The following is a 26,390-nucleotide window of genomic DNA, read 5'->3' on the forward strand; positions in this document are numbered from 1 at the left end:
GAAAAAGCCTTAGTTAGCGTCTGCGGTTGGGAGCTCCTGGAACTTCTTGAGACGACCTGCCAGTCAGGTTGAACATGCGCAGCCTGTTGTAGTTCCTGTGAAGGAGGAAGATTGTTGGACTCGGGGACAATACCCCATTGACGCAGGAGGCGAATGCCTACATCAACTGTGGTAATAGTGGAGGAGTGACCCTGGTGGTTAATGCATAGCTTGGCTGCATACTTCCATTTGTACACCATTTTATGATTCCTCATTGCTTTTGTAATCGGGTTGAGATTGCGTCTCAGTTGCAGCGTGTATTTAGAATAGTCGGGGAAAACTTGAATATGAACCACATTCTAAGGGAGCTGGGCCTTGTTACGGAATGCGTCTAAGAGCCTCTCTTTCGCCTGGAAAAAGTGAATTCTTAGGAGAACGTCATGGGGCACTTCTCGAAGGAGGAAGGAGGGTTTGGGATGCCTGTGGACCCTGTAAATTGTTATATCTTCAGCTGTAAGATTAGGGTCAGGCTCTTTGAACAAGTCCCGCACAAAGTGTGGAAGTTGATTGCTGGAGACAGATTTGGGGACAACTCTGTTTTAGGTTATTACAGCGAGATATGTCTTCAAGATCCACAAGTTTGGCCGTAATTTGCTGAATGTCCTCTCTCTGGGAATTGTGAGAATCCACTAGGACATTGTGGGAGGCTGTGAACTCACACATTTTGTGTTGGGACTGTGTCCTCTCTCTCTCCAAGGGCATGGATTTCTCTTTTGACTAGGGAGAGAGAAAAGAGAATGTCTTGCTGTATGGAAGTGCACAGGGAGTATAGCACATCTTTTAGAGTGGTATCAGAGACCGGTTGGCCAGTGGTCTGAAATGAGGCAAAAGGGTCTGATTGAGACAGTATATAGATTGTGGTGTGTTGTAATCATTGCTCACCTCCATGGCAGCTGCATAGGAAGCAGGGACCAATCCTTCTCTCCTGGGCTTGGATTTTACTGGGCTCTGGGAGGATGGTGATGAGGTGAGGAATTCCCTGAGTAAGTGGGGGCAGAATGATGAAGTTCTCCCTCTGTAATGGCACCCAATGTTACTGGGCGAGCAAGTGAATCCTCTGTGTGAGGGCGCTCAGGCAGTAGAGGGCCGGGAGCCGGATGCGGGCGCGTGTCTCTGTCGCCATTTTGGCGGAGACGAGGCGATGCTCTTCACTGGGAGCAGGTCTGAGCGGCGGCGTCACATCGTCCGGTGGTAGAGTGGTGCTTCCGGCGTCCGAGGAGCTAGATGTGGAGGCTGACCAAGGCTTGTAGCAGGGGCGATGAGGTAAAAACTCCAGGCACACGCAGGAGCTGCAGAGCTAAGCGGCTATTACGTCCGGCGGTCGCCACGCACCCCCCCCCCCCCCAGTTTTGATGCGTTTTGAGGTCCAAAGACATTCAAGCCCAGTCAAACTCGCATCAAAATTGCGTCAAAATCGCAAGGCAAAAAAGTCGCTGCAAAATCGTGTGACTTTGAAGTCGTACAAGTGTGAAAGGGGCCTTAATACTATGGGTTGGATGGCTGGAACTCGTTTTTTAACTCTTTTTCCCCTTCAAACAAATCCCCTACATGGTTACATAGTAAGGGTAACTTCAAATGCGGATCTGAGAGTTGTTTGTGTTGTTCGCACATACTGATGGGCAGCATCTTTGGTTCACATACATGTGACAGGACATACAAGATTGATCATTTTTTTTTAACTGTAATACGAGTTATGTCATTTATCTGATTACATTTTGAGCTTGCTCTATTCAGTATGTGGGTAGAACCACATGCAAACTCAGGGAACATTTTTGTGAGCATTTAAGTGATAACAGGGGTAATAAATCCACCAATGTAGCCAGGCACTTAAATCTTACACATGCAGGTGATCTATCACTAATCAAGTTGCAGGTTATTTAACAGGTGAACACCCCACGCAGAGGAGGTGATATTTTCAAAATGTTATGCAGAAGAGAGGACTACTGAATACTTAGATTGCAAACGAGAATACCGAAAGGTTCAAACTTTGAAAATGATGACATTTTTATGAATAGGTATATGGAGGGTTTTTTTGGCTTTTGCGGGCAAAATATGTTTTCCATTTTATTGTGCTCTCTTTTTCTTTCCAGTTTTTTCTCTCTTTATTGTGGTTCGTTTTAGTTGAAGACTTTGATGTTTTCAATGTAATATGTATGTTTCACTTAGGTGTGGCTTGTATTGATTGCCCCTCTTTTTCTCCCCTTGTTCTTCCCTTTATTGTCTCAGATTGAACAGAGGGGCTTGTGACAGATTGAAATATTTGCATCCCTTTCATTGGGTTATGTTGATATACAAGGTCTACCCTCTGCGACAACTGGGTTGTGTCCTCTGTATTCCAGTTTTACTTTATTTTTGTATGATGGTTAAAATTCAATAAATAAGGACATTGGTGTGCTGCAATCTTTATATGTATGGTTGCATTGTGTCTTTCCTGCGATCCGTGTGGATACTTCAAGGAGTTAATTGGTCTTCCAATTATTAGTTTTAGTGCGGTGACCACTATATGGATCGCAGTAAAAAGCACAAGTTTTTCAGCAATGAATAAGCAAACCTGATTCGTGAAACACCTCTGCTGTTTGAGGCATCTGTTCATTGTGCTGCCATGTTTTTGGAGAAATAAAGACTTTATCTGCTGACACTCAAGCGCTGCCAAACCATTTCCTATACAATCGCTCCTTCCATGGTCAACAGACTAGACGTGCACCCAGCACAGATTGGATACTTATCTCTCACCTGGAGTGACATCAACCCCTTTGTGATGGTGTACTCCCACCACCATGCTTGACAGTAGGCACAGCACACTTGACACCATTTTAACCAAAAAAGTTTATCCTGGTCTCATCAGACCACAGGGCATGGTTCCAGCAATCCATGTTCTTAGTCTGCATGTCTTTAGCAAACTGTTTGCGGGCTTTCTTGTTCATCATCTTTAGAAGAGGCTTCGTTCTGGGATGACTGCCAGGCAGACCAATTTGATGCAGTGTGTGGCGTATGGTCTGAGCACTGACAGGCTGACCCCCCACCCCCCACCCCTTCAACCTTTGCAGCAATGCTGGCAGCACTCATACGTTTATTTCCCAAAGACAACCTCTGGATATGACACTTAACACGTGCACTCAACTTATTTGGTCGACCATGGTTTGGCCTGTTCTGAGTGTAACCTGTCCTGTTAAACCGCTGTATGGTCTTGGCCACCATGCTCCTGCTCAGTTTCAGGGTTTTGGCAGTTTTCTTATAGCCTCGGCCATCTTTATGTAGGAGCAACAATTCTTTTTTTCAGACCCTCAGAGTTCTACCAGTGAGGTGCCATGCTTACTTTCCAGTGATCAGTATGAGTGAGAGAGAGAGTGATAACACCAAACTTACCACACCTGCTACCCATTCACACCTGAGATTTTGTAACACTAATGAGTAAAATGACACCAGGGAGGGAAAAACTGGATTTTTGTAAGACCTTACCATAAAATCCTTTTCTCTGAAGTTTGAGAGACGCAGCTTCATATCTTATTACCATTGGTTATGCTCCTCCAATCAGGAATATGCACTAGGCAGGAAAAAAACTTCACCACGTCCCTGCAGGCATAACCCCACACACACTCCTTCAGATTGCAGTTTTGCTGCAAGCAGTGTTTAGAAGACAAAACAACCCATATACTCAAAAGTAGAGGAGTGGATGCTGCTTCTGTCGAACTTCAGAGAAAATGTTGTTATGGCAAGTTCTTACAAAAATCCAGTTTTCTCTATCGTTCATCGACAGACGCAGCTCCATATCTTATTACCATTGGGATGTACCAAAGCAGTATCGTCATGAAGGGTGGGAGAACAACGCAAAGAAGAACGTAATTCCCCCAAGGCTAAAACTAGCAAACCAAGTCAAAAGGAGCTCAACCAGGAAAAAACAGAGCTCACCCAGAAAAAAAAAAAAAAAAAAAAACATACACCCTCCAAAGGAGAACAAAAAATATTATCTTTAAACAGCAGCCGGCAAAACCTTGCGGTCAAAAAGAGGAAGCCGAACATGCCAACACATCTATATTGTAGAACTTTGTAAAAGTATGCACGGACAACCAAGTTGCCGGCTTGCAAACTTGTCTCACAGATGCTTGGTGGCAAAAAGCCCAAGAGGCACTCTGTGCCCTAGTAGAATGCGTCTTCACAGGGAAAGGAAGAACCTGACTCTTCAGTGAATAAGCCTGAACCACCGTCTGCCTGATCCACCTAGAAATGGTCGCAGCAGACACAGCCAATCCTTTAAGAGGTGCCTCGGTAAGGACAAAAAGAGCGTCCAATTTTCTAAAAGACTCCGTGGCCTCCATGTAAACCCTGATCGCCTGACCAACATCCAAAGAATGCAAAGTAATTTCCTTAGAATGCTTAGGCTTGGGACAGAGTGAAGGCAACACAGTCTTCAAAAGAAAATCAGAAACCACCTTAGAAAAGACTGATTAGGTCCATTAGTTCAAGCACCGCAGAGGGGAGCCATTCAGCTTCCCGATTTGCTTTTAGAAGCTTCTGCAAAAGGGTAACAACGTTTAAAAACGCTTAGGACCCACCAGCATATGCTTTTTGCGCTGCCATTGTTCAGCCACAATGGCATAAACCATAATTGGACAAGGGAACACCTTGCACGATTTCTGGGATTTGCGGGAGCCAAAAGACACCTGCGTACCCAACGTTGTAGATTCATCAGCCAATTTTAAAATTATGCGCACTGAAACTATAAGGGCTTCCACCAAGGCGCGGTTCCGTGCTACGGCCAAGGCGGACAGGTTCTCTTCACTGACAGAACCTGCATAGGGTAGGAGAAAAAACTTAGGGGTTTAGGCCAAGTCCTCCCGAGAGGCCAGGGGAAACGAGGGAGCTCTGAGGGTCCGACCATTCCAGGGATAGGGCCCACGTCTGCCCGGAGACAGCTAGAGGTTTTGGGGGGACAATTACTCACCATAATCTGACAACAGGTGGGCACCACTCCGAGACAGATCTACTCCCACCCAGGATAGGGGTGCTGCCAGCTAGGGGGTACTCAACGACTCAGGGCGTTCCAGGTCAATCATGTCCCCAGGAGATGGTTTACTCGCAGGCTCATCCATATCTCTCGGGGCACTATTGTGGCGAGGTTTAGTTCTGGACTATAACCTGCTTACACTCGCTGGCCAGGCTGGGAGACCTTAAGGATCTAGATTATCCAGTCCAAAACCACAGTCGGCTGTTGCTTGTAGTTCTCCAGGAACTAACTAGTGAGAATTAGAAAAAAAAAAAAAAAAAATATCACAAAATAATAAAAATTCCCTATTTACAGCTAAGACTGAAGTGCCAGAAGGGAGCTAGGTCCTATTCCTAAAGCTAGGCAGAAACAAACTGCAATCTGAAGCAGAGTGTGTGGGGTTATGCCAGCAGGGACAGCCCCCATGGGCGTGAAGTTTTTTTTCCTGCCTAGTGCCTATTTCTGATTGGAGGAGCATAACCCAATGGTATAAAGATATGGAGCTGCGTCTGTCGAACAAAAGAGAAATGGCTAATTGGGCCCAATTTGAACATTGTCACTGGTGTACTCACTTTTGTTGCCAGCGGTTTAGACAATAATGGCTGTGTGTTGAGTTATTTTGAGGGGACAGCAAATTTACATTGTTATACAAGCTGTACACTCACTACATTATATTGTAGCTAAGTGTAATTTGTTTAGTGTTGTCACATGCAAAGATATAATAAAATATTTACAAAAATGTGAGGGATGTACTCACTTTTGTGAGATACTGTGTGTGTATGTGTGTATATATATATATATATATATATATATATATATATATATATATATCTCAAAGTATTTCTAGTAGGGGTTACACATGTTGCAGCGACAAAGGGCTACAAGTGGGTTCTTGTCTCTAGCATTATGAAACATTGGTAGGTTAGGACTTGGCAACACAAATTCTGTGAATATACCTTGTGCTTCAAATGAAATTGTCTCCTGTGTCAAAGTGCTTCTCCTACTCCCCATGGAAAAGGCAAAAACCTTTTCTTTTGTATATATGTAAAACGACTTTCCAGCGAAGTTGGGAACCACAAGATGAGAAATCAACATTTCTTCAGACTGAAAAAAAAAAAAATAAATAAAATAAATGAACCAAAATAAAAACAGTCTGCATCTGTACTGCAAAGAATATATATATTTTTTTCCTTTATATACTGTGTCCAACAATTTAACCACTTGAGCTCCGGAAAGTTTTACTCCCTTCATGACCAGAGCATTTTTTTGCTTTGAGCGCAGTACTACTTTAACCATTTGTTTCTGAATACTTATACCCCCTTCCTGACTAGGCCAATTTTCAGTGCTCACACTTTGAATGACAATTGTGGTCATGCAACAATGTACCCACATTACATTTTTATCATTTTTTTCCACACAAATTGACCTTTCTTTTGGTGGTATTTAGTCATCACTGGGTTTTTTATTTTTTTTGCTAAAACAAACAAAAACCAACATTTTAGAAAAGTTTTTCATATCTTGGTATAATATTTTGCAGGTAATTTTTCTCCTTCACGGATGGGCACTGATGGGCTGCACTGATGGGCACTGATAGACGGCACTGATAAATGACAGTGATTGGCAGCACCGATGGGCACTTGAGGAGCGCATCTTCCCTAGTCTCATAATTCAATTACGATTATCATGTCAACGATTCGATATCACGATGCATCAGCATTACTGCCCATGATTTTCATTAAAAAAATTCAAGCAGTAAGAACAACTCTATTTTATCTGCACTTAAAAAAAAAAAAATAAATAAATAAAGACACTCCCTGCACATAGCAAAGTCTGAACAAAGCAGTCAACAGTATTTAGTACATTGACTGATCCTCATCCGTGTAGAGGGAACACAATGGCATGTATAGATAGAGGGGAGGATGTCACCTGTGCAGAGTGGGAACATTATATCATGTATTGATCGAGAGGAGTATGTCACCTGTGCCCCCCATACCTTGAGCAGTAGAAAGGTAAGTCCTGGTGTGTGGGTGGTCCAGGGTCCCCTGGGGTAATGTACCTAGGTGGGCCATGGTGCTGGTGCTCCTCCTCCATCCCATATGCTGCATCCCATTTCCTCCTCCTCCTGCATCCCATCTCCTTCTCTTCCCTCCATCCCATGAACTCCTCCTCCACATGTCACCCACCTCCTCTTCCTCCATCCAATATCCTGCATCCCATGTCATTCTCCTCCCCCATCCCATGTCATTCTCCTCCATCCCATGCCATTCGCCTCCTGGCTGGCACTGTTGCACATTCGTCCAAGGCTCGCCATTTCCTAAATGTGTTGCAGGACAATTTCATGTGTCAGATAGTGAATGCACCAACAAGAAACAATGTGTTACTAGATATACTAATTACTAAAAAAACAAACCTGATCGAGGATGTAGAAATATGGGGCAACTTAGGAAACCGTGATCACAGGTCAATTAGTTTCAATAAAAATCACAGGAATAGGAAGCACAAGGGTAATACAAAGACACAGAATTTTAAAAGAGCCAACTTCCCTAAACTGAACTCTTTGCTAGACGATATTAAATTAGATAGAATCCTAGGAACACAGAATATAAATGGGAGTGCTTTAAGAGCATACTTAAAAAAAAAAAAGGAATAGGACAGTGCAGTCCAACATGGAATAGGTTTAAGAAAAGCCAAAACAAATCCTGGCTAAACTCCAACATATGAATAACAGAAAAGTGCAGTGCTAACAAATATGAAGATGATATCAGGGCGAGCAGTCCAAAAGTGCAGATATGGTGAAGCATGCACAAGGTAAGTAATCAGTGCTCTTCAATGTGCTGGTAATCCTTCACCCAGTATCATTAGCCTCTCACCTCACACTTAGCCCCTGTGTCACCAGACGGGCCAATAAGACATGTTTTTTCCAAGGATAACACCAAAACGTTTGAGATCATCAATCCTCTTCCCCAATAGAAACAGTTCAGCTCAAAGGTAATAGATCACAGATCCAAGCAGCAGGTCACAGGTCAACATGAAAACAAGGGTCCGGACATAGTGCATTGCCACAATAAAACACGTTTTATTAAGCATGACATATCATAAAATTACCTGGTTAGGCACTCAAGTGCATTTTATAAAGCAAATAGTGGTGATGTTACACACAGCAGTCTTGTCTGACCACAATGGATGGTGGGTGACGTCACCGGCCCCTCCCCCTTTACAAGTGTTGCATCCCACTAGGCGGGACTTTGTCAGCTATTGGTAAGGGAGAAGGACAAGGCTAGATATAGTAAACCCTTGCTCGCACGGTCAAACCCACAATGGGCAAAACATGATGACATGATCCCGGAAGTCACTGACTATGCAAAGCCGGATGTGTAACAAGAGGAACCTCTAACAGAAAGTGATGCTCTGTTGCCCCGGAGACACCGGGACAAACCTGCACATTATAAAACTATTTTCTTTGTACATGCACTTGTTGAGTGCCTAACCAGGTAATTTATGATATACATGTCATGCTTAATAATGTCTTATTGGCCTGTCTGGTGACACAGGGGCTAAGTGTGAGGTGAGGTGAGAGGCTAAGGAGACTGGGTGAAGGATTACCAGCACATTGAAGAGTACTGAATACTTACCTTGTGCATGCTTCACCATTATCTGCACCTTTGGACTGCTCTCCCTGATATCATCTTCATATTTGTTAGCACTGCACTTTTTTGTTATTCATTTGATATTGGGACTTTTTTGGTTTATTGATCCTTAAGTGCTTAGCAGCTTTCCACATTTGTTTATCCAGTTGCACAGGTTTTCTTTTACATAGTTACATAGTAGGTGAGGTTGAATAAAGACAATAGTCCATCCAGTTCAACCTGTGTAGGTGTGTGTGGCTGTAATCATCTCACATAGCCCTGAATGTTCTGATCCTTGAGATGTACGTTTAAGAGTCTTTTAAAAGCCACCATACTTCCCGCAGAAACCACCTCTTGTGGTAGAGAATTCCACAATCTTGTAGCCCTAACAGTAAAGAACCCCCCATGTTGCCTGAGGTTAAAATGCTTCTCCTCTAATCACATTGTATGCCCTCGAGTCCTGATGCAATCCCTTCGACTGAATAGCCGTTTTTCTATGCTGAGATCCCCATTGAGATATTTATAAATTGCTATCATGTTGCCCCTCAGTCGTCTCTTCTCCAGGGAGAATAAATCAAGCGATTGCAGACGCTCTTCATAATTAAGGTCCTCCAATCCCCTAATCAGTTTAGTTGCCGTTCTCTGGACTCTCTCCAGCTCCAACACATCCCTCCTGAGGACTGGTGACCAGAACTGGACAGAATACTCCAGATGTGGTCGGACCAGAGTTTTATAAAGTGGAAGGATTATAGTCTGCTTTCTGGAATACATCCCTTTCTTTACTTTCAATAATTTTTATTGAGTACACTTCCTCAGAACGTTCTGAGGAAGCGTGCACTAGCACGCGAAACGCGTCAACGGTAGACGCAGACACTACTTTGACACCACGGAAGGCTGCTGGTCTTAGCGAAGGACAGATCGAGGCACGGTCACGTGGAGCCTGTGACGTAAGCGGAAGCGCAGGCAGAAGTTGTCTGGAGGAAGCTACGGAGGACACATACCCACAGAAGGGAACAGAAGGAAGAGGAGACCAGCGGTGGCGTGAGAGGTACGAGCATCATCAAGGACAACAGCGGCAGGGAGAACAAGCCCACAGGATCTAAAGGGGGGGGAAGGACTATACACTTCTACACGTGAGTATTACCCGCAGAGAAGTACGGGACTTACATGGTAAACAGAACTCTGAAGAGGACACACACAAAAGACAAGGCTCATGGTAAGACCCGCTCCTCTACTCATCCACCTTTGGACACATCCTGGATTCTACTTACTGCGGGGGGATTACCATCACCAAGCCTTTAAATCCTCTGCACTTATAGGGTAATGAAAGTGTATCCACACTGTACTCACTAAAGCAGGATCGGGATCATCCACATACACCAACCAACCCCCCCCCCCCTCATCCCTGTGGAGCCACCTTTACTCCTTTTGCTCCCGGACCTTTTTGCTCCCTCTCCCCACCGGGGACTCCCCCCTCCCCCCCCCCCTTTTCCACTTTCCATCCACTTACTGATCCATTTTTGCCTCGCGGTCCTCCATCAATTCCACCCCTACATGAGAGTGACATCCCCACAGATGCACAGATAATCATTATTCTGTCATCAATCACTCCAGGATATCAGACACTCATACGGGTGGCCACCCAGTACACGATTATTTGACGTGTTTATGTACATGTTTCTATATGTGAATGGTATCACCATCGATTATACTTTCTTACCTCACATTTTCATGTAGTGTACGGGTTGCTTTTGAGACAGCAGCTGATCATATCAGCTCTAACGCTAGTCGAAGCCTATCACTCACATATTTACCTAGGATCTCACAGACCCTATCCCTCATATGGCCCACTTATTTTAGGGCAAGATAGACATCCCAGCATTTGGGGTTTGTAGAAGCGATCATCACTTCTCCCCCATCTTGAGCTCCTTTGAATTCCAGAAGGTGTAGTAGTGTCTGGCTTGGGTGGAGTCTTCACACTGACACAACCACCCACCATGACCCCCAGGGTCGGCATTTTCATACTATACTTTTGTCACTATCTGAATAGATAGCTTTTATCGTGTATCATTTTTTTGACTGTATCACACTATTGTTTAATAAAGTTTATTTTGCACCATATACCCAGTGAGCCCGGTCTGTTGCAACCTTCTCCCGGAGGCCCTTTCCCCTCCAAAAAACCCCCCTCTTTTGTTGGAGCTATCAATACTCCCCCCTTTTTGGAAGCTGAAGCCTGGAAGACATGGGGAAAATTCTGGTGCGTGCACTTCGGGGCATGCCCTTGCTTAAAGTGTGTCTCCTGTATGGCCAGAATATCCGCTTTGTGGGAATCTGCTTCTTTCCACATGGAAAAGCAATTCACATGGCATGTTATATCAATGTAATTTAAAGCGGTCTGTGTTGATGAAGGTCGGGACTCCGGAAGTATGCAAACCCTCCAACTTCCTGTGCCAATATAAACATACATGAGCAACTCCAGGAAATGGGGAAATATAGTAATAGGGCAAAAAACGGTCCTATATTGAGCTGATGATATAATCACTTAGCTTAAAATGGATATGTTAAAAGATAAATATATTAGAATATATTAAAATGCATATTGAATCATTTATATTAATTAAAATAATAAAAAGTTAAAAACCTAAAAGGTGTAAAATATGATAAAATGTAAAAGACTAAACAAGGATTCAACTGTTATGTATGTGGGCGTTGATGTCCCATTCAATATTGTGTCCCCAGGGCCTAAAGCATTTCATCTCATAGATCCAGAAGGTTTCCCATCTTGAAATGGATCTTTTCATGTTGCTTCCTCTCCAATGAGGTGTATATTTCTCAATCACTATAATTTGTAAGTTTTTTGGACTTTTGTGATGGCATTTGGAGAAATGTAGGGAAACGCTATGTCGTGGGAACCCTTTTCTTATGTTAGCGAGGTGTTCCCCTATCCGGATGCTGGCAGTACGTATGGTTCTCCCAATATACTGTCGGCCACAACCACACTGGAGTAGGTATATGACCACCTTGGTGTGGCAAGAGATAAACTCTTTGATGGCGTACTCCTTTCCGGTAGTAGTAGATGTGAACTTATTAGTTCGTATTGTCTTTGCTTCTTTACAGATCTGGCAATTTCTGCATGGAAAAAATCCTTTCATGTTCGGGAAGAATTTTGGTACTATAGGTTTTTCTACTGGGTTGCTGGCAATAAGATCTTGTAGATTCCTAGCTTTCCTATAGATCATGTTCGGTTTATCCGGTTCCCAGTCCGATTCCCAGCTCTGCAAACGCTGTAGTCTTCCGAAGCCTGACTAACTAAGCGCATGAACAAATAAAAAGCTATCAGTGTAAATAAACACTTAGCAGAAATTTAAACAATGAAGAAAACTGAAGAAAAGGGCTGAGACTGTAGCCCCAGCTAAGGGAAGCCTGCCTACTCCTGACTAGGCAAAAGACAAACTGAATTGGGAATGCTGCTAGCAGGGGGGTATTGGACCAAAGGGACAGCCCCCTATAGGCGTGTCTATGCAAAGCATTTTGTGAATGTTTTCTAACAAAATCTTCTGCCTAGCTTACTCCTGTGGATAAGAGGTTAATACCCATAAGTGAAGACTGTATGAGTGAGCGGTGACTGTCAGAGGACGTAAGATAAATTTTATTTTCTCTATCGTCCATCGACAGATGCAGCCTCATCTCCATGAGCCGAGTGGGACGTCCCAAACCAGTATACACATGAAGGGTGGGAAAACGCAACCAGACAGTAATGTCAACTGCAAAAGGCTAAAACGTAGCCAACCGGGCAACATGGAGCTCAACCAAACAACAGGACCTTACCCAGGTAAAAGACCCCGAAGAGAAGTACAAACATTCTCTTATGAAAAACAAGTCTGCAAAACCTTACGACCAATGGAGACATCCAAACATGCCAACAAATCCACCTTGTAAAGTTTGGTAATGGTTTGCACAGGCGACCAAGATGCTATGCTGCTTTACAAACTTGTACAACAGAGGCCTGATGGTGAAATGCCCAAGAGGCACTCAGCGCTCTAGTAGAATGTGCCTTCACAGGGAAAGGAGGAACCTCACCCTTGATTTAATAAGCCTGAACAACTGTCTGCCTGATCCATCTCAAAATGGTTGCAGTGGACGCATCCAAAAATTTGTGAGGACCGTTCAGAAAGACAGTCCCGGCTTCCTGAAGGACTCCGTAACCGTCAGATGAACCCTTATCGCCCAAACCACATCCAGAGAGTGCAAGGCAACTTCATTAAGATGTTTAGGCTTAGAACATAAGGCAACGTCTTCATTCAAGTGAAAATCCGACACCACCTTAGGAAGAAAGGACAGATTAGGTCGGAGGACCACTTTATCCCTTTGGACCACAAAGGTGGACAGGAAAACATCGCCAATTCAGACTCTGCGGGCAGAAATGATAGCCACTAGGAAGGCAACCTTCTGCAACAAAGAAAGCAGATAAATCCCCACAATATTCTCAAAAAGAGGCTTTTGAATTACAGACAAAACCAGATTAAGATACCACTGAGGTAACAGGGATCTCCTCGGAGGGGCCAGATTATGCACCCCCTAAATGAAGGCGCAAATCAAACTATGAGTAGCCAACGGACGTTAAAAGTAAATAGCCAAGGCCGACACATGGCCCTTGATAGTCCCCAACGCAAAGCGCTGCTCAACCCCTTTTTGCAAAATGGCCAGAACCCTAGCTGTAGAGAACAAGCGAGGGTGCAGCTGCAGCGATTCACACCATGAGATGTAGGATTTCCACGTACGATGACAGATCTTCCTAGAGGTCGATTTCCTGGCCTTCAAAAAAAAGGGTAGGAATCACTGAATCAGAGAGACCTCTATCCCTCAACATCTTGCTTTCGACAAGCCGTTAAAGCCAGCGACCATAAAGCAGGATGGAAGATTGGTCCCTGGGACAGCAGATCCTCCCGCAGATGAAGTCTCCACGGAGGATCAACAACCATTTTAATTGGTCTGCATACCAAGACCGACAAGGCCAGTCTGGATCCACAAGAATGACCGGAATTCCTTCCACTGCCACCCAGCGAAGAAACCTCGGCAGGAACTTGAGCGGAGGGAAGGCATAAATCAGCCAATACCGGCTAAGTGTCTGTGGCGTCGGCCAGAGGATCCTGAGACCTGGCCATAAACCTCCGAACTTTTCTTTTGAGGCGAGACACAAACAGATCAAACTCCGGAGACCCCCACCGGGCACACAGGAGATGAAATACCTCCGGATGAAGGGACAATTCCCTTTGATCCAGCATCTGATGACTCAGGTAATCCGCTTGGCAATTCTCCACACCCAGAATGTGAACTGCGGAAAGAGCAATGGAACAGACAAAGCTTGACCGCTCTGAGCTCCAGAATATTGATCACCAAGGAAGACTTCTCTGTCGACCAGGTCCCCTGGGCACAGAGGTTCCCCAGCACTCCGCCCCTGACCTGACAGGCTGGCGTCCGTGGTGACCACCGTCCAGAACAGCGGCAGGGAGGACTTGCCCTGACACAAAGCTAGCGACTGGATCCACCAGGATAGAGCCGACCTCGTGAGATGGCTCAAACGTATCTCGAGTGAGACTGGGCAAACCGGAGCTCCTCGAAGGTCAATACCATAAGACCCAGGGCTCTCATGAAAGTCTGTGGGGAAAACCGATTGGTTTCCAACAGCAACCTGATTACCCCTTGCAACTTCTGAAGTTTCTCTAATGGAAGAAAGACCTTTGCCCAGCCCCAGATAAGTCACCCATGCGGAGGACATCAGAGTAGATTTTTTTTAAATTGATCATCCACTCGAATTCCTGAAGGGTCTGAACTGTAATTGAGTGGTCGCCCAACAGATTCGAGTGAGAGTATGTTCGTAACCGGAGATCACCCAGATATCCCAAGTTCGCAATCCCTGACATAAGGCCAACACCAGGGCCAGGACCTTGGTAAAAAATTGGAACGGAGGCAAGACCAAAGGTTACCACCACAAATTGAAAATGCTCCTCTGCCAACACAAAGCGGAGAAATCGCTGGTGTCCCTCGAAGATGGGGACATGCAAATACGTATCTTTGATATCGATGGAAGCCAGAAAATTCCCCTGATTCAAAGATGCCACCACCAACCGAATGGACTCAATTTGAAACTTCTGCACTCGCACAAAGCGGTTCAGAGACTTGAGATTAAGGATTGGACACACCTTGCCCTCCTTTCTGGCCACCGTGAACAGGTTTGAAAAGAAACCTTCAAAGCGTTCCTGCGGCGGAACCTGCACAACCACTCCTTGAGCAAGGAGATCCTGCACAGCCCCCCGGAGATCCTTCAAACAAACCGGAGAGTGGTGAAGATTTGACCAAAAGAACTTGTCCGGCCGGGACGTAAATTAGATCTTGTACCCAGAATGAATCAGTTTGTGAACCCACTTGTCTTGAACGAAGGAAATCCAGGGTTCCTGAAAGAAGCGCAGACGTGCCCCCCACCCCAGAAACGGTTGAGGGGGTCCCTTCATGCTCAAGAAGACTTGTCCGCAGAACTGGACTGACTGGTCTTGCTCCAAGGCTTCTTAGTCCCTCTAGAAGCTCTGAACGGCTTACCTTTTTCTTGCGCCCCAGAGTCTATGAGCGGTGGTGAAGGAAGGTCCATGCTTATTATGGGGTGCTTTAGCTTTGGAGGATTGAGGAAGAAAAGTACTGTTCCCACCAGTTGATCAACTCATCCAGTGAGTCGCCAAATCACTCTACCAGAAAAGGAAGATCTGTGAAGGCCTTCTTGGAAGCCTGGTCAGCCGACCAGCCCTTCAGACACCATGCGTCTCAAGGCAATCCCCACAGCCAAAACTCTTGCCACCAGGGGAGCCGCATGCAAGGACAAGTCTTACCAAGACAGGGACGCGGAGACAGCGTGTGTCTATGGCAGCAGTGCATTACCTTTTTTGGTCGCAGAGACACAGCTCTACTCATCGGTGATAGACTAATACAGGTCCGGAGGGGTAAGAAGATATTCAGGCCCTGTTGGCCACATATAATAGACTGAACTGCATGTCTTCACATTCACCCTGACCCCAAGGAGGTTACTTATACAAGTACACCGACTACAAGTATGGACTGTCTCACCAACATACTGCCAAGACGCTGTCCATACAACCAAGCACAATTCCGTACCATATCTGACGGTCTAAACAATTGGGTGGTTGTAATTCAACAGTTTAATTTAAGTCCTTGTGGGAGTCTGGACTAACTTTGCACAATCAAACAATGTCACTGACTTAGTTACAAGTCCCAATTCTACAAACCCACAAGGTGAATACCCCCCACTTACACTAAGACCCCAGTTTGGTCATGAGATAAGGACTTTGCCAGCTATAACCCTGTTCTTTGGATGCACGTTAGGATGAGGAGTGCTTGGATATTTGTTCATACAGGACATTCCACCATCCACATATCCTTTCACAAGGACTTATACCTGGAGGCTTTAAAACGTAATGTTGGAGCACTGAGAAGGCTTTTGAACTGTATTTCCCCAATCTTTGCGAATTTGGTGAAATTTTGCGAATTTGAACATAGACCATCAATCCAAAACCTTTGCACTGGTCAACTGAGGATTATTAGGGGCAGTTTTTGGAATACAAGGTTGTATGCATTTTGTGTGTGTTGTGAGTGACTGTTTCCATCTTGTAGCGAGTGTTTCAGGTTGATTTTTCTGCCTGCTGCAATTTTTAGCGGCTGGACTTCTTATGCCAGCCATATTTTTTCAATAAAGTGTGTTTTTTGCATTTATTCCGATGTTGAGCTTTTATTGCAACTTTTCTAAAGGGGCTCCACCTTCTGGATCCCTTGCTCTCCTTTGTCCAATACGCATCACACAGGAACATCAGGGGCTGGTTCATCTGCTATACAAGTTCCATCTGCTCCGGGGGAACTATGTCAGGATCCAAGCTCCCTTTCAGAAAATGTGTAACGTCTGACACCAAAACAGACAAAAAAAAAAAAAAAAAAGTTGTTTCAGAATATAACCCACCAACACATGAAGATGGCAGGAAAGGGATTCCACCCGTCTGTCCACCGGATCTGTAAAAAACAGGGAATCTTCCACAGGCATTATAGAAGATTTATTCAACCTGGAAACAGCATGATCCACCCTAGGTGGTACTGTCCAATGATTGGAAACGGTCTCAGCAAAGGGATAACCGCGTTTAAAGCGCTTAGGCACGACAAGCACGTGCTTGATACATAGCCATTGGTCATTAACAATAATGAAAATTCTCAGGACAAGGGAAAACCTTGCCCAATTTTTTAGTCTTGCGGGAGCCAAAAGACATCTTTGTCGCAACAATATCGTCCCCAGGGGGCGGGAGAGGGGGGCAGGGCACAGGGCCGGGTAGCCTGACAGGCCAGGGGGATCTTTAAGGAAGTCCAGATCCCATTATCCCCAGGAGAGGGTCCACGTCCCCCCCCCCCCAAGAACACTAAGGGACAAGGGGTGGGGGGCTGCATTTACTCACCATACCATGGACCGGGTGGGCTCTGTCCCAGACAGACCACCTCCCACCCGGAATGGGGGTGCTGTCAGACGAGGGGTACGCATGCGACTGAGGGGGTTGAAGGTCATCACTTCCCAGCGAGATATCCACTCGCAGGCTCATCCCCATCCAAAAAGGGGCTCCATTGTGGCGAGGCCTAGTGCGGGACTATAATCTGCTCAAGCTTATAGGTCAGGCTGGGTGACCTTAAGGATCTAGATTATCCAGTGTGAAACCTCAGCCCGCATTGTTTATAGATCACCAGGCGGATCCCCCTGAACATTAAATAGCAAAGTGAGTAAAGATAAAACAAAATATTCTTAAAAGAATGTAAAAAAAAATGAGATCGAAGTCCCAGCAACGTAGGTCCTACTCCTTCAGTAGGCAGAAACAAACAGTTTTGCTGGAGCAGGGTGTGGGGGGGGTTATGCCTATAGGGACAGCCCTGTGGGCGTGGTGAATTGATTTTTCTGCCTAGTACAACTACTGCGGGGGGCAGCATATCCCAATTGTCTAAGAGGTATGAGAGCTGCGTCTGTCAATGGATGATAGAGAAATACATTTTACAGTTAGACGTCGATCAACATGACAAATGAGTTTTTTTTTGGTGTCTTTAATTTGTTTATTTGGTTTTGAAAAAGTTAATGGTATTCGGATGCAGCCGCCATTACAGAGGATATAATACAGAACATTGCAATATAACAAGTTTATAACCATTGAGATGACTAATACAGGAAGGTTCCTATCTCAGTATAAAGTAATCAGGAAAGGGGGATGAAGAATAGAGAAGAGGAAGAAATATACATGAAATTTAATAGGATGAGGTGAGGCTAGCAAGGCTCAAGCAATATAACCATGAATCATCACCAGAAAATGTATCAATGTGAATCCAACATATCAGGGAGATTAGGTTATGCGGAGAGCCACATGGACCATGGTTTCCAGATTAAGTCAAATTTGAGGAGATTTTGATTCTGTAAAGCTATCAACTTTTCCCATATGTAGTTTTGATGGGTTGAAGTGATCACTTCTGAGGGGTTAGGGGATAGATTTTGCTTCCAGTGTCTTGTGATAGTAAGCTTAGCAGAAATGAGAATGTTAATCACTATACCGCTATATATGACTGAAAATCTATCTATACCCACATTGAGTAGGGCTAGTGCCGGGTCTGCCGGGGTGATTATACCCGAAATTTCTGAGATTATGCTCAACACCTTTTGCCAAAAGCTATGAATATTACATGACCACATCACATGCATTAGAGTACCTGCGGAGTCACAACCCTGCCAACAAAGTGGAGAGGCCGTAGTGCACTTTTTGGCTAATCTTTGTGGGGTAAGGTACCAATGTAGAGTTATTTTCAAGGCCAATTCCCAATGGTTTGCACAGTGAGAGACAGATTGAGAATATTGTATGGCTTCAAGCCATTGGGAATCTGAGAAGGAAGCCTTGAGATCTGTCTCCCACTGCAACATTTGCTTAGTTTTGGCAAACTTTGTTTTCTCTTTTAGGGTAGTGTAGAAGAGGGATGTGCCTTAGTTGAGTTTTGGCTGCCCTAGAAAAAAATTGCCATACCTTCGGGTGTAGTGCGAGTAGAGGGGGGGGGGGGGGTGTTCTAACAAAATGCAGTATTCAGAGAAGGGTAAAGTGGGTCGAGGGAGGAAGGAAGAATGCATTAAGGGAATGGAGTGATTGTACAGTATTATCCTTCCAAAGGTCTTTTAGCAGTCAAATACTCTATTTCTCTAATTCTGCTACCTTGATGTCTGGTATGAGATGTTCCAAAGTAGTTAACAGGATTTCTATAGCCTGGGCAGAAGGAATAAGGGGGAGTTTAGTAAGTTGTCTCCATGCTGTTATAGATGCCACGGAGGTCGGGAAGAAATTGATAAGGTTAAACGGGTTTCCATGTATCTGCATACAATATGGGGCTAAGAGAATCAGTTTTAAGGATATTTTTTCCAATGTCCAACCATAGCGGTGCATTAGAGGAATCAAACCAGTATTTGAGTTGATCTAAGTGTATTGCTGTAAGATAATCTTCTACATCAACCATACCCATTCCTCCAATTGATTTATGTTTAATTAAGGATATGTAAGAAGTATGGGCCCTTTTGCCTTGCCATATAAATCAGAGTTGTGTTAGGGTATGTAGTAAGTCTGTTTGACTGATATTGGTAGGGAGAGGAAGATGTATAGAATCTGGGGGAGAATCTGCATTTTGTATGCCGCCAATCTTTCCATCCAGCTAAACTTTAGCTATATTTTTCAATCGTGTATCAATTTTTGCAACCAGTGGTTTATAGTTCTTGTCACAAAGATTGCAGTAGGAGGGGGTGAGTAATAGCCAGGTAAGGAATACAGCTCTCAGCCCAGGTGTATGGGAAGGTCCGCTGAAGCTTGGATCTAAGTGGTGATGAAATATTCATACCCATTACAAGAGATTTTGGGTGATTGACCTTGTAATATGAGACATTGCTGAAGTGTTTCATGAGCGAGTGGAAAAGAGATCTGGGGATTTGTCAACATCAGTATGACATCATCCGCAAACAGGTTGATTACATGGGGTCTTTCCGTAAATTTGAAGCCCACAATTTGCGGGTGTTTTCAGCGAGGGGCTCTATCATCAAGTTAAATATTGAGGGAGATAATGGGCACCACTGTCCCGTGCCATTATTGATCATAAAGGGTTGTGAGATGTAGGCAGTTTGTATACACCTGGGCTGAGGAGGGAAGAGTATGGTGCCAGGACTGCTGACAAAATCATTCCCTGGAAGCCAAATTTCTGCAAAACTTCAGTCATGTACCCCCAGTGGATCCTGTCAAACACCTTCTCCGCATCGATCAAAAGAAGCAGTGAAGGTGTTTGACTTCGTTCAGCATTGTGCAGTACATTCAGTATTCGCCTGGTAGCGTCCAATGTGTGTCTGCCAGTAAAGAAACCCGACTGGTCCGGTTGTATTAGAAAAGGAAGTACTTGTAAAGGGAATTGGTCTGAAATTAGCTGGATAGTCGGGATTCCTCCCCAGTTTGGGTATAGTTACAATGTGTGCTTTCAGCATTTCCTGCGAAAAGCTTTGATGTTCTGCTGCGGTATTAGACAGTTTTACCAGATGGGTGAGGACGACTGGCGAGAAAGTTTGGCCGTAAAGTTGTCTGGGCCAGGAGATATCCCACAGTGTAGGGATTGGATTGTCTTAAGGATTTCAAAAGGGAGAAAAGGGACAATTAAGCTCTTTAAGGTCTATTGAGCTCAGAGAAGGGAGGTTAAGGTTGGATAAGTATGTTATCGCAGTTTGGGAGGGTTGGACAACCACATCATCATTCTTTAAGTTGTATAAGGCCTCATAGTATGTACCAAAAGCATCCACAATATGTTGCATGTTTGTCAATTTGCTAGGATTGATAGGGTGGAACACATGTGGAATTCTAGATTTGGTCTTTCGGGCCTTTAGTTGGGACGCTAGGAATTTGCCTGCTTTATTGTTTAGAGAGTAATATTTAAATTTAAGGTGATGCAATAGTTTGGCGTGTTTTTTCGAAGGAGCAGGGAGCGTAGCTCCATGCATAATGTGTAGAGCTTAGGTAGAATGGTAGGATCGGGGTGCAGTTTGTTTTTACTCAGTTTCCTGGAATTTTTTATCGTAAATTTGTTGGCTTGGGCCCCTAATTGTATTTAAAGTCTTCTCAAACGCTTTGTGGGTGTTCCATAGCGAGAAGATATTGGTGTCTGGCTTATTCTCCATGAAGTAGTTGTTAAGGTGTTGGTTAAGTTTCTCATATGTACTTTTGTCTTTAATAGGCTGACTATTACAGCGCCATATTCGGGTAGGGTATCCAGAAACCTTTTCCTCAATTGTGATAAGTAGTGCGTGGTCAGACCAGGTTATATCACCTATTTAGGAGAAAGAAACCTTTTGCAAAAGCCATTTATCCACTAGACCGAGGTCAATACGAGAGTACATATTAAATCTAGGGGAGTGATAGGAGTAATCCCTTTCCAAAGAACAGAGACATCGCCAGGTGTCAGAGATCCTCAGTGGTCAATAATTTGGCCAAAGGGGATGATCTTCGTGATCTCTGGGTTGTGGTATCCAGATCGATAATTGAGTTCATGTCCCCACATAGCAGTAGATAACCACGTTTGTGGCACGATATACATTTAAACAACTTACGGAAAAATTTACTCTGTTTGGTATTAGGCGTGTAAACTCCTACAATTGTGAATACATTGGAGTTAATCGTGCAAATTTACATAACATACCTACCCCCTTCATTTAGACTCAAACAGTGTAGAATAAAGTCTACAGAGTTCTGTATTGCAATAAGGACGCCACACTTCTTGTAGAGAATTCTGACGAGAAGGTAAACGGGAAATCCCTGCGCTGGTACTTCGGGGCAGCGGAGTCCTTGAAGTGGGTCTCTTGAACGATCACTATATCAGCATTTATTTTTTTTCGCCTCTTTCCATAAGGCTAGTCTTTTGGCAGGGTGGTTGAGGCCGCGGGCACTGATGGAAAGTAGTTTAAGAGGCATGTGGTTGGTAAAAATGGAAGATATGAAAGGTGATGTACCATATCCAGGGGGAAAACTGCAGGAAAATTGTCGAGCAGCCAAAGGGCAGTCTCATGTACCGAGGTGGGCAGTTTCTCGTGGGTACAGAATTGATGGTGATGACGAAAGGAATTGTTAGTTTTCCAGTAAGTCCAATAAAACTGTGTTCTTCATGGCATGTTGGTTGGGGTGAACAGAACATCCTTGTCAGTATACTATTTAATTTAGGTGTTATTATATAATCCATCTTGAAAAAAAATGTACCACGTCCCTAATATAATGAAAAAGAAACAAAAAGAATGGGGAGGCAGGGGGACTTTGAAATATAAAAATAAAGATACCAGATCATGTTCTGTTATCTTTATTTTTATGTACCTTCAAAGTCTCCCTGCCTCCCCATTTTTTTTTGTTTCTTTTTCATCCTCGTCAGTAAATTGTATTGGAGCCTCACAAGAAAAGGGAGAAATGAAGCAGAGGGATGTAGAAAAGGAACAGGAGAAGAAAAAAAATTCAAAACTTTGAACCATTAGTGCAGTTTCACTGCTAAGATTTCTGGGGGTGCAAATATAGAGATGGATAGGGTGGAGACAGTCATTGCTGTTCTAGGGAAAACAGCCTCTGAAGTGGGGTTACTTGTGAAGAGGGTTTGTAGCCCACATTAATTTGTGGTGGTCTCGGCGTCTGTCCCGGAAGGGGACTCTCTCTTTCTGTGGACAAGCTCCTCAACACTGGGAGGCAGCAGCAGGCGAGTCAGCTGGGATGATATTCCAGTTTTACAACAGCCGGTGTCCCTCAGCCGGAGAGGTTACAACGGAGGTTGACCCTTCTCTTGTAATTTTGAGTGTAGCGGAGTATTTCCACTGATATCCAATATTGTAGTTTCTCAGGGCTTTGGTCACCGAGAGCAGATTACAAATTACAGTTCATACACGAGATTTAGATAATAGTCATGTGATAAATATAGAAGATACATTTGTTTTCATTTTTTGCCAAACAGAAAAAAAACTAAGTAAGGGGAGAAAATGGCGGCCGGGGGGAGCAGAGCTGAGCAGCAGTAAACCCAGCTTGTTGAACATCCATTCCGTGGGATTCAGCATTCATTACAGTGATGCAGGTCCATCCTTGTGGTATATTTTGCTGAGAGTCAAGCTGTAGGAGTACTTATCCAGGGAGTCTCTATGTGGATCATATGATCAAGGGCCTACCTTTACTTTACATCTGGTAAGAAGTAATTGTATCCACCTATTGCCACGTGGTGACACACAGTGTGGGGAATTCCCCGATTGCCATACTTTCTCTAGTGAATTGATTTGGTTATTTAGCACGCTAGATGGTAGCGGGAAGCTGGTAAGGAGCCACCCTACCTTTGTGTTTGGGTCACATGGTGTTGTGTGGGAAGTTGGCATTTGCTGATTATTCTGAAGAAATGGGTTGTCATAACCTTGAGTTCCAGAGACTTCACCAGTAGAGACTTCTTCATTAATTTGCAGTTATTTCGCCACTATCACAATCATATTAAATGTGCATGTATTGTAAGTTTTCTATCAATATCAATTTTTATTATTGATGTGATCATTTACATTTGTTTATATTATGCACCATTTATGATTAAATTGTTCATTGATGGTTTTTTTTTTTTTTTTTTTTTAAAAATTCTCAATTTCAGTTATTGATCTGACATTTCCAATCTGTCCTATCTATGCACTATTGATGCTAAAATGGTCACTGAGCGCACTAGTTTCTTTTCCACATTATTCACTCCTAAATCTCTGGAGTTCTAGGTGCTGCCATTTTCAATACTAGGTTAGCACACCCCATTTCATTTAACAAACAGAAAAAAACAACAACCTATAAATCTAAAAAATGCAAGAGAAAACGAGCACATAAAAATAACCCTGTGACTCTGTGTGTTAAAGTCATTAAAGCCTATCCATCACCAACTGTGGCAGGGCAAAACTAGGATTGTCTAACCAAAGTTCAGCAGACCTATGGTGATAGGCCAGTTTTTACCCAAGGATGAGAGAGTTGACATAAGCAATTCATTGCCGTTTGATAGGCACAGTGGAAGCTATCCAATGTCGAGCTATAGGCTTTCTTGCCAAGTACAATAATCTGGTTATCATAATTTATGTACCTTTTAGATAAATGTCACCAATGATTTCACCCAGTAGGCACACCAGAGGGGAGGAGGATAAACAATTGAGAGCTTATGGGAGGCGGATATAGATACAGCAGGAATTGATTCTAGGGCCACGTCCTACTGGTCACCATCTATTTCCCTTATATCTGTCACCCAATGAGTCCTGCATTTCTGTGAAGCATGGTACTGAAGAGTGTAGTGTATACAGTAGACTGGAGGACCTCCATTAGTAGATAAGAAGTAGATACATTTAAAAAGTGTGTGCCATTGAATCTGTATTTCATGGCAGAGCTGAAGATATTGATAGACTTGTTTACAAGAAAAAGAACTTTGCACATAATGGAGCATGTGATTTTAAAGTATTACCATTATACAAGTGAAAAAAAAAAAAAAATCCCCTTTGTCTACATGTAGTGAAGCCTTGCAATTTATTTAGTTTAGAATAATTTGGATTACTCCACAGAAGGTTAAAGCCCAGGGGGCCCTTAATAGATAATGCCTCTTTAGACGCCTGCCACACTCTCCTAAGAAGACCCACGGTCGGGGGGAAAGTGGAATTGGCAGATCCATCTCCAAATGGGAGCTGGCTGTTAATTTATAGTTTGACAGAGACACCAATTAACAATCCGGGTTACCACCTCATCCCCAGTCAACAAAAGGTAGTAATTGAGATGCCATAAAATACATCTTAGAATGTGGAACTGCTAACCCTCCCCTATCCATGCAATACTATAGAGTATTCAGACTAATCCAGGCCTTTTTACACTTACAGACAAGATCTCGAAACTGGAAATCAATGCGCTTAAACCACTGATTAGATATGCACATTGGGAAGTTATGAAAAATGTATTAGAGCTGTGGGGCCCAAATCCTCTTTATTAAATTCACCTGCCTCACTACTGAAAGGAGAAGTTCACACCAGCTAAAACATTTCACCAGTCGTCGTCTATCCTGCAACAGACTTCAGTTCAACCGAAGAAAGTTAGAGATCCAGGGACACCACCACACCCAGGTATTTAAAAGAGGTAGCTATGGGGATTTGAAGATGGGCATCTTATAGAATGTGATATACAGGGATATGGGAAAATATAATGACAAAAACATGCAGAATGGACTGGTGTCTATTTAACTTTACTCACTATAACTATGTAATGCTGCAAAGGCCTGTATTCTCTGTAAATGTAAACAACCAGACCCATCCACTATTAACCAATAGTACTCTAAAATAAACATGTATATGGAGAATCTAATGTCTTCTTTGTGGGATAGATCTGAAGCCTTTAAATGCACCTGGTTCTATTGGACACAATTTAGATTTTCCTTGGATAAAGCAGCATACTCACACAGAGAATGAGTGATTGAGACCTTTTTCTGTGTGTTCCTGTGAAACCTTTTCTCAAAATTGTTTTTAAAACAGGTGGTTGATTATGTGGAACCGGAAGATTCTCTCCCCTTCCCTTAACCCTTTTTCTTTTTCTTCAAAACTCCCAACCCTGTTTTTACGCATTGTTATCCACTTTCTTTTTACATAAAAGTTTTAATATACAATTTCAACTTCACAGAATACAACATTAACACGATTCTCCTTATCCCCCCACCTAGAAGATTAATGTAGTTTATGTGTATTACACATGTTTGTTTGGAATCATAATCTTCATATTATTTACATTGTTCCTTTGACTTTAGGAATTTTCTTTAATTTTTGGAATTAACCATTTGTTCTACTTGCATGTGGACAATATATGGGGGGATTCTGTGATAGGGAAAGAGGAATAGCCATTTTGTTTATCAAACATTTATTTCTGATTATCAAACATTTAATTCTGATTAAGCATATATATTGGATATATACTGTTAAAAGTGGTATTGGTAAACAGCTGTATTGCATGGGTTAGAATGCTATTTAAATATCCAACTAGAAAGATTGTAATCTGTTTTTTCAAGCAATGTTCCCTCAAAGAACTACTGGAAGTAACATGTTTGCCACCAGTGACACAGACGGAACTTCAAATAAAGTCAGATAGCTAGGTTCCCACCCATCTTAGGACATATAAATTGTATTTGATTTCCCAGCCAGTTAGAGCAATTATTTTAAATCTAATGCTTTGTATTGTGCTTCCCTCCCTGCATGTAGGGTCTAACTACTTACTTGTAGAATACAATCATTTTTTTAATAGATAGCTCACATTTTAAGGTTTTGAGTTTGGATGTGATGGTACATACTGCTTTATCTGGAACACTACAGGTGTAGGAAGTGTAACCTACATATTTACAGTGACCAAAATCAGAGGGATAATGTTCCTCAAAATCAGAAACTGCATATTTAGAACAACAGTAGCACAAGGATATTGTTCCATGAAATCATGAAGGTCACATAACTATTCTACTCCGATCATTTCTAAGTAACAAGGAAACAGAGAAGGAATTTAAGAGCTAGGAAATGCATGGTAATATACATGGTCAAATAAGAAATCAGAATATATGTAATTGGTAAAAAAATATAAATATATATATATATATATATA

The 26,390-nt window shown here is 43.3% G+C and overlaps 1 protein-coding gene across 2 annotated transcripts in view; it reads right to left on the reverse strand.

Moving 5' to 3' along the window:
• Positions 1-26,390, reverse strand: part of NUP133 (nucleoporin 133) — an 899,557-nt gene that overhangs the window by 599,117 nt on the left and 274,050 nt on the right. For both annotated transcript variants that reach the window (XM_082249111.1, XM_082249110.1), the window contains exon 9: positions 5,980-6,127. In XM_082249111.1, coding sequence (XP_082105237.1) covers positions 5,980-6,127 — 148 coding nt within the window. The remainder of the gene's footprint in view (positions 1-5,979; positions 6,128-26,390) is intronic.

Source organism: Pelophylax lessonae (genome assembly GCF_965119305.1).
Source record: "Pelophylax lessonae genome assembly, chromosome: 3".
In the NCBI taxonomy this organism is placed as follows: Eukaryota; Metazoa; Chordata; class Amphibia; order Anura; family Ranidae; genus Pelophylax; species Pelophylax lessonae.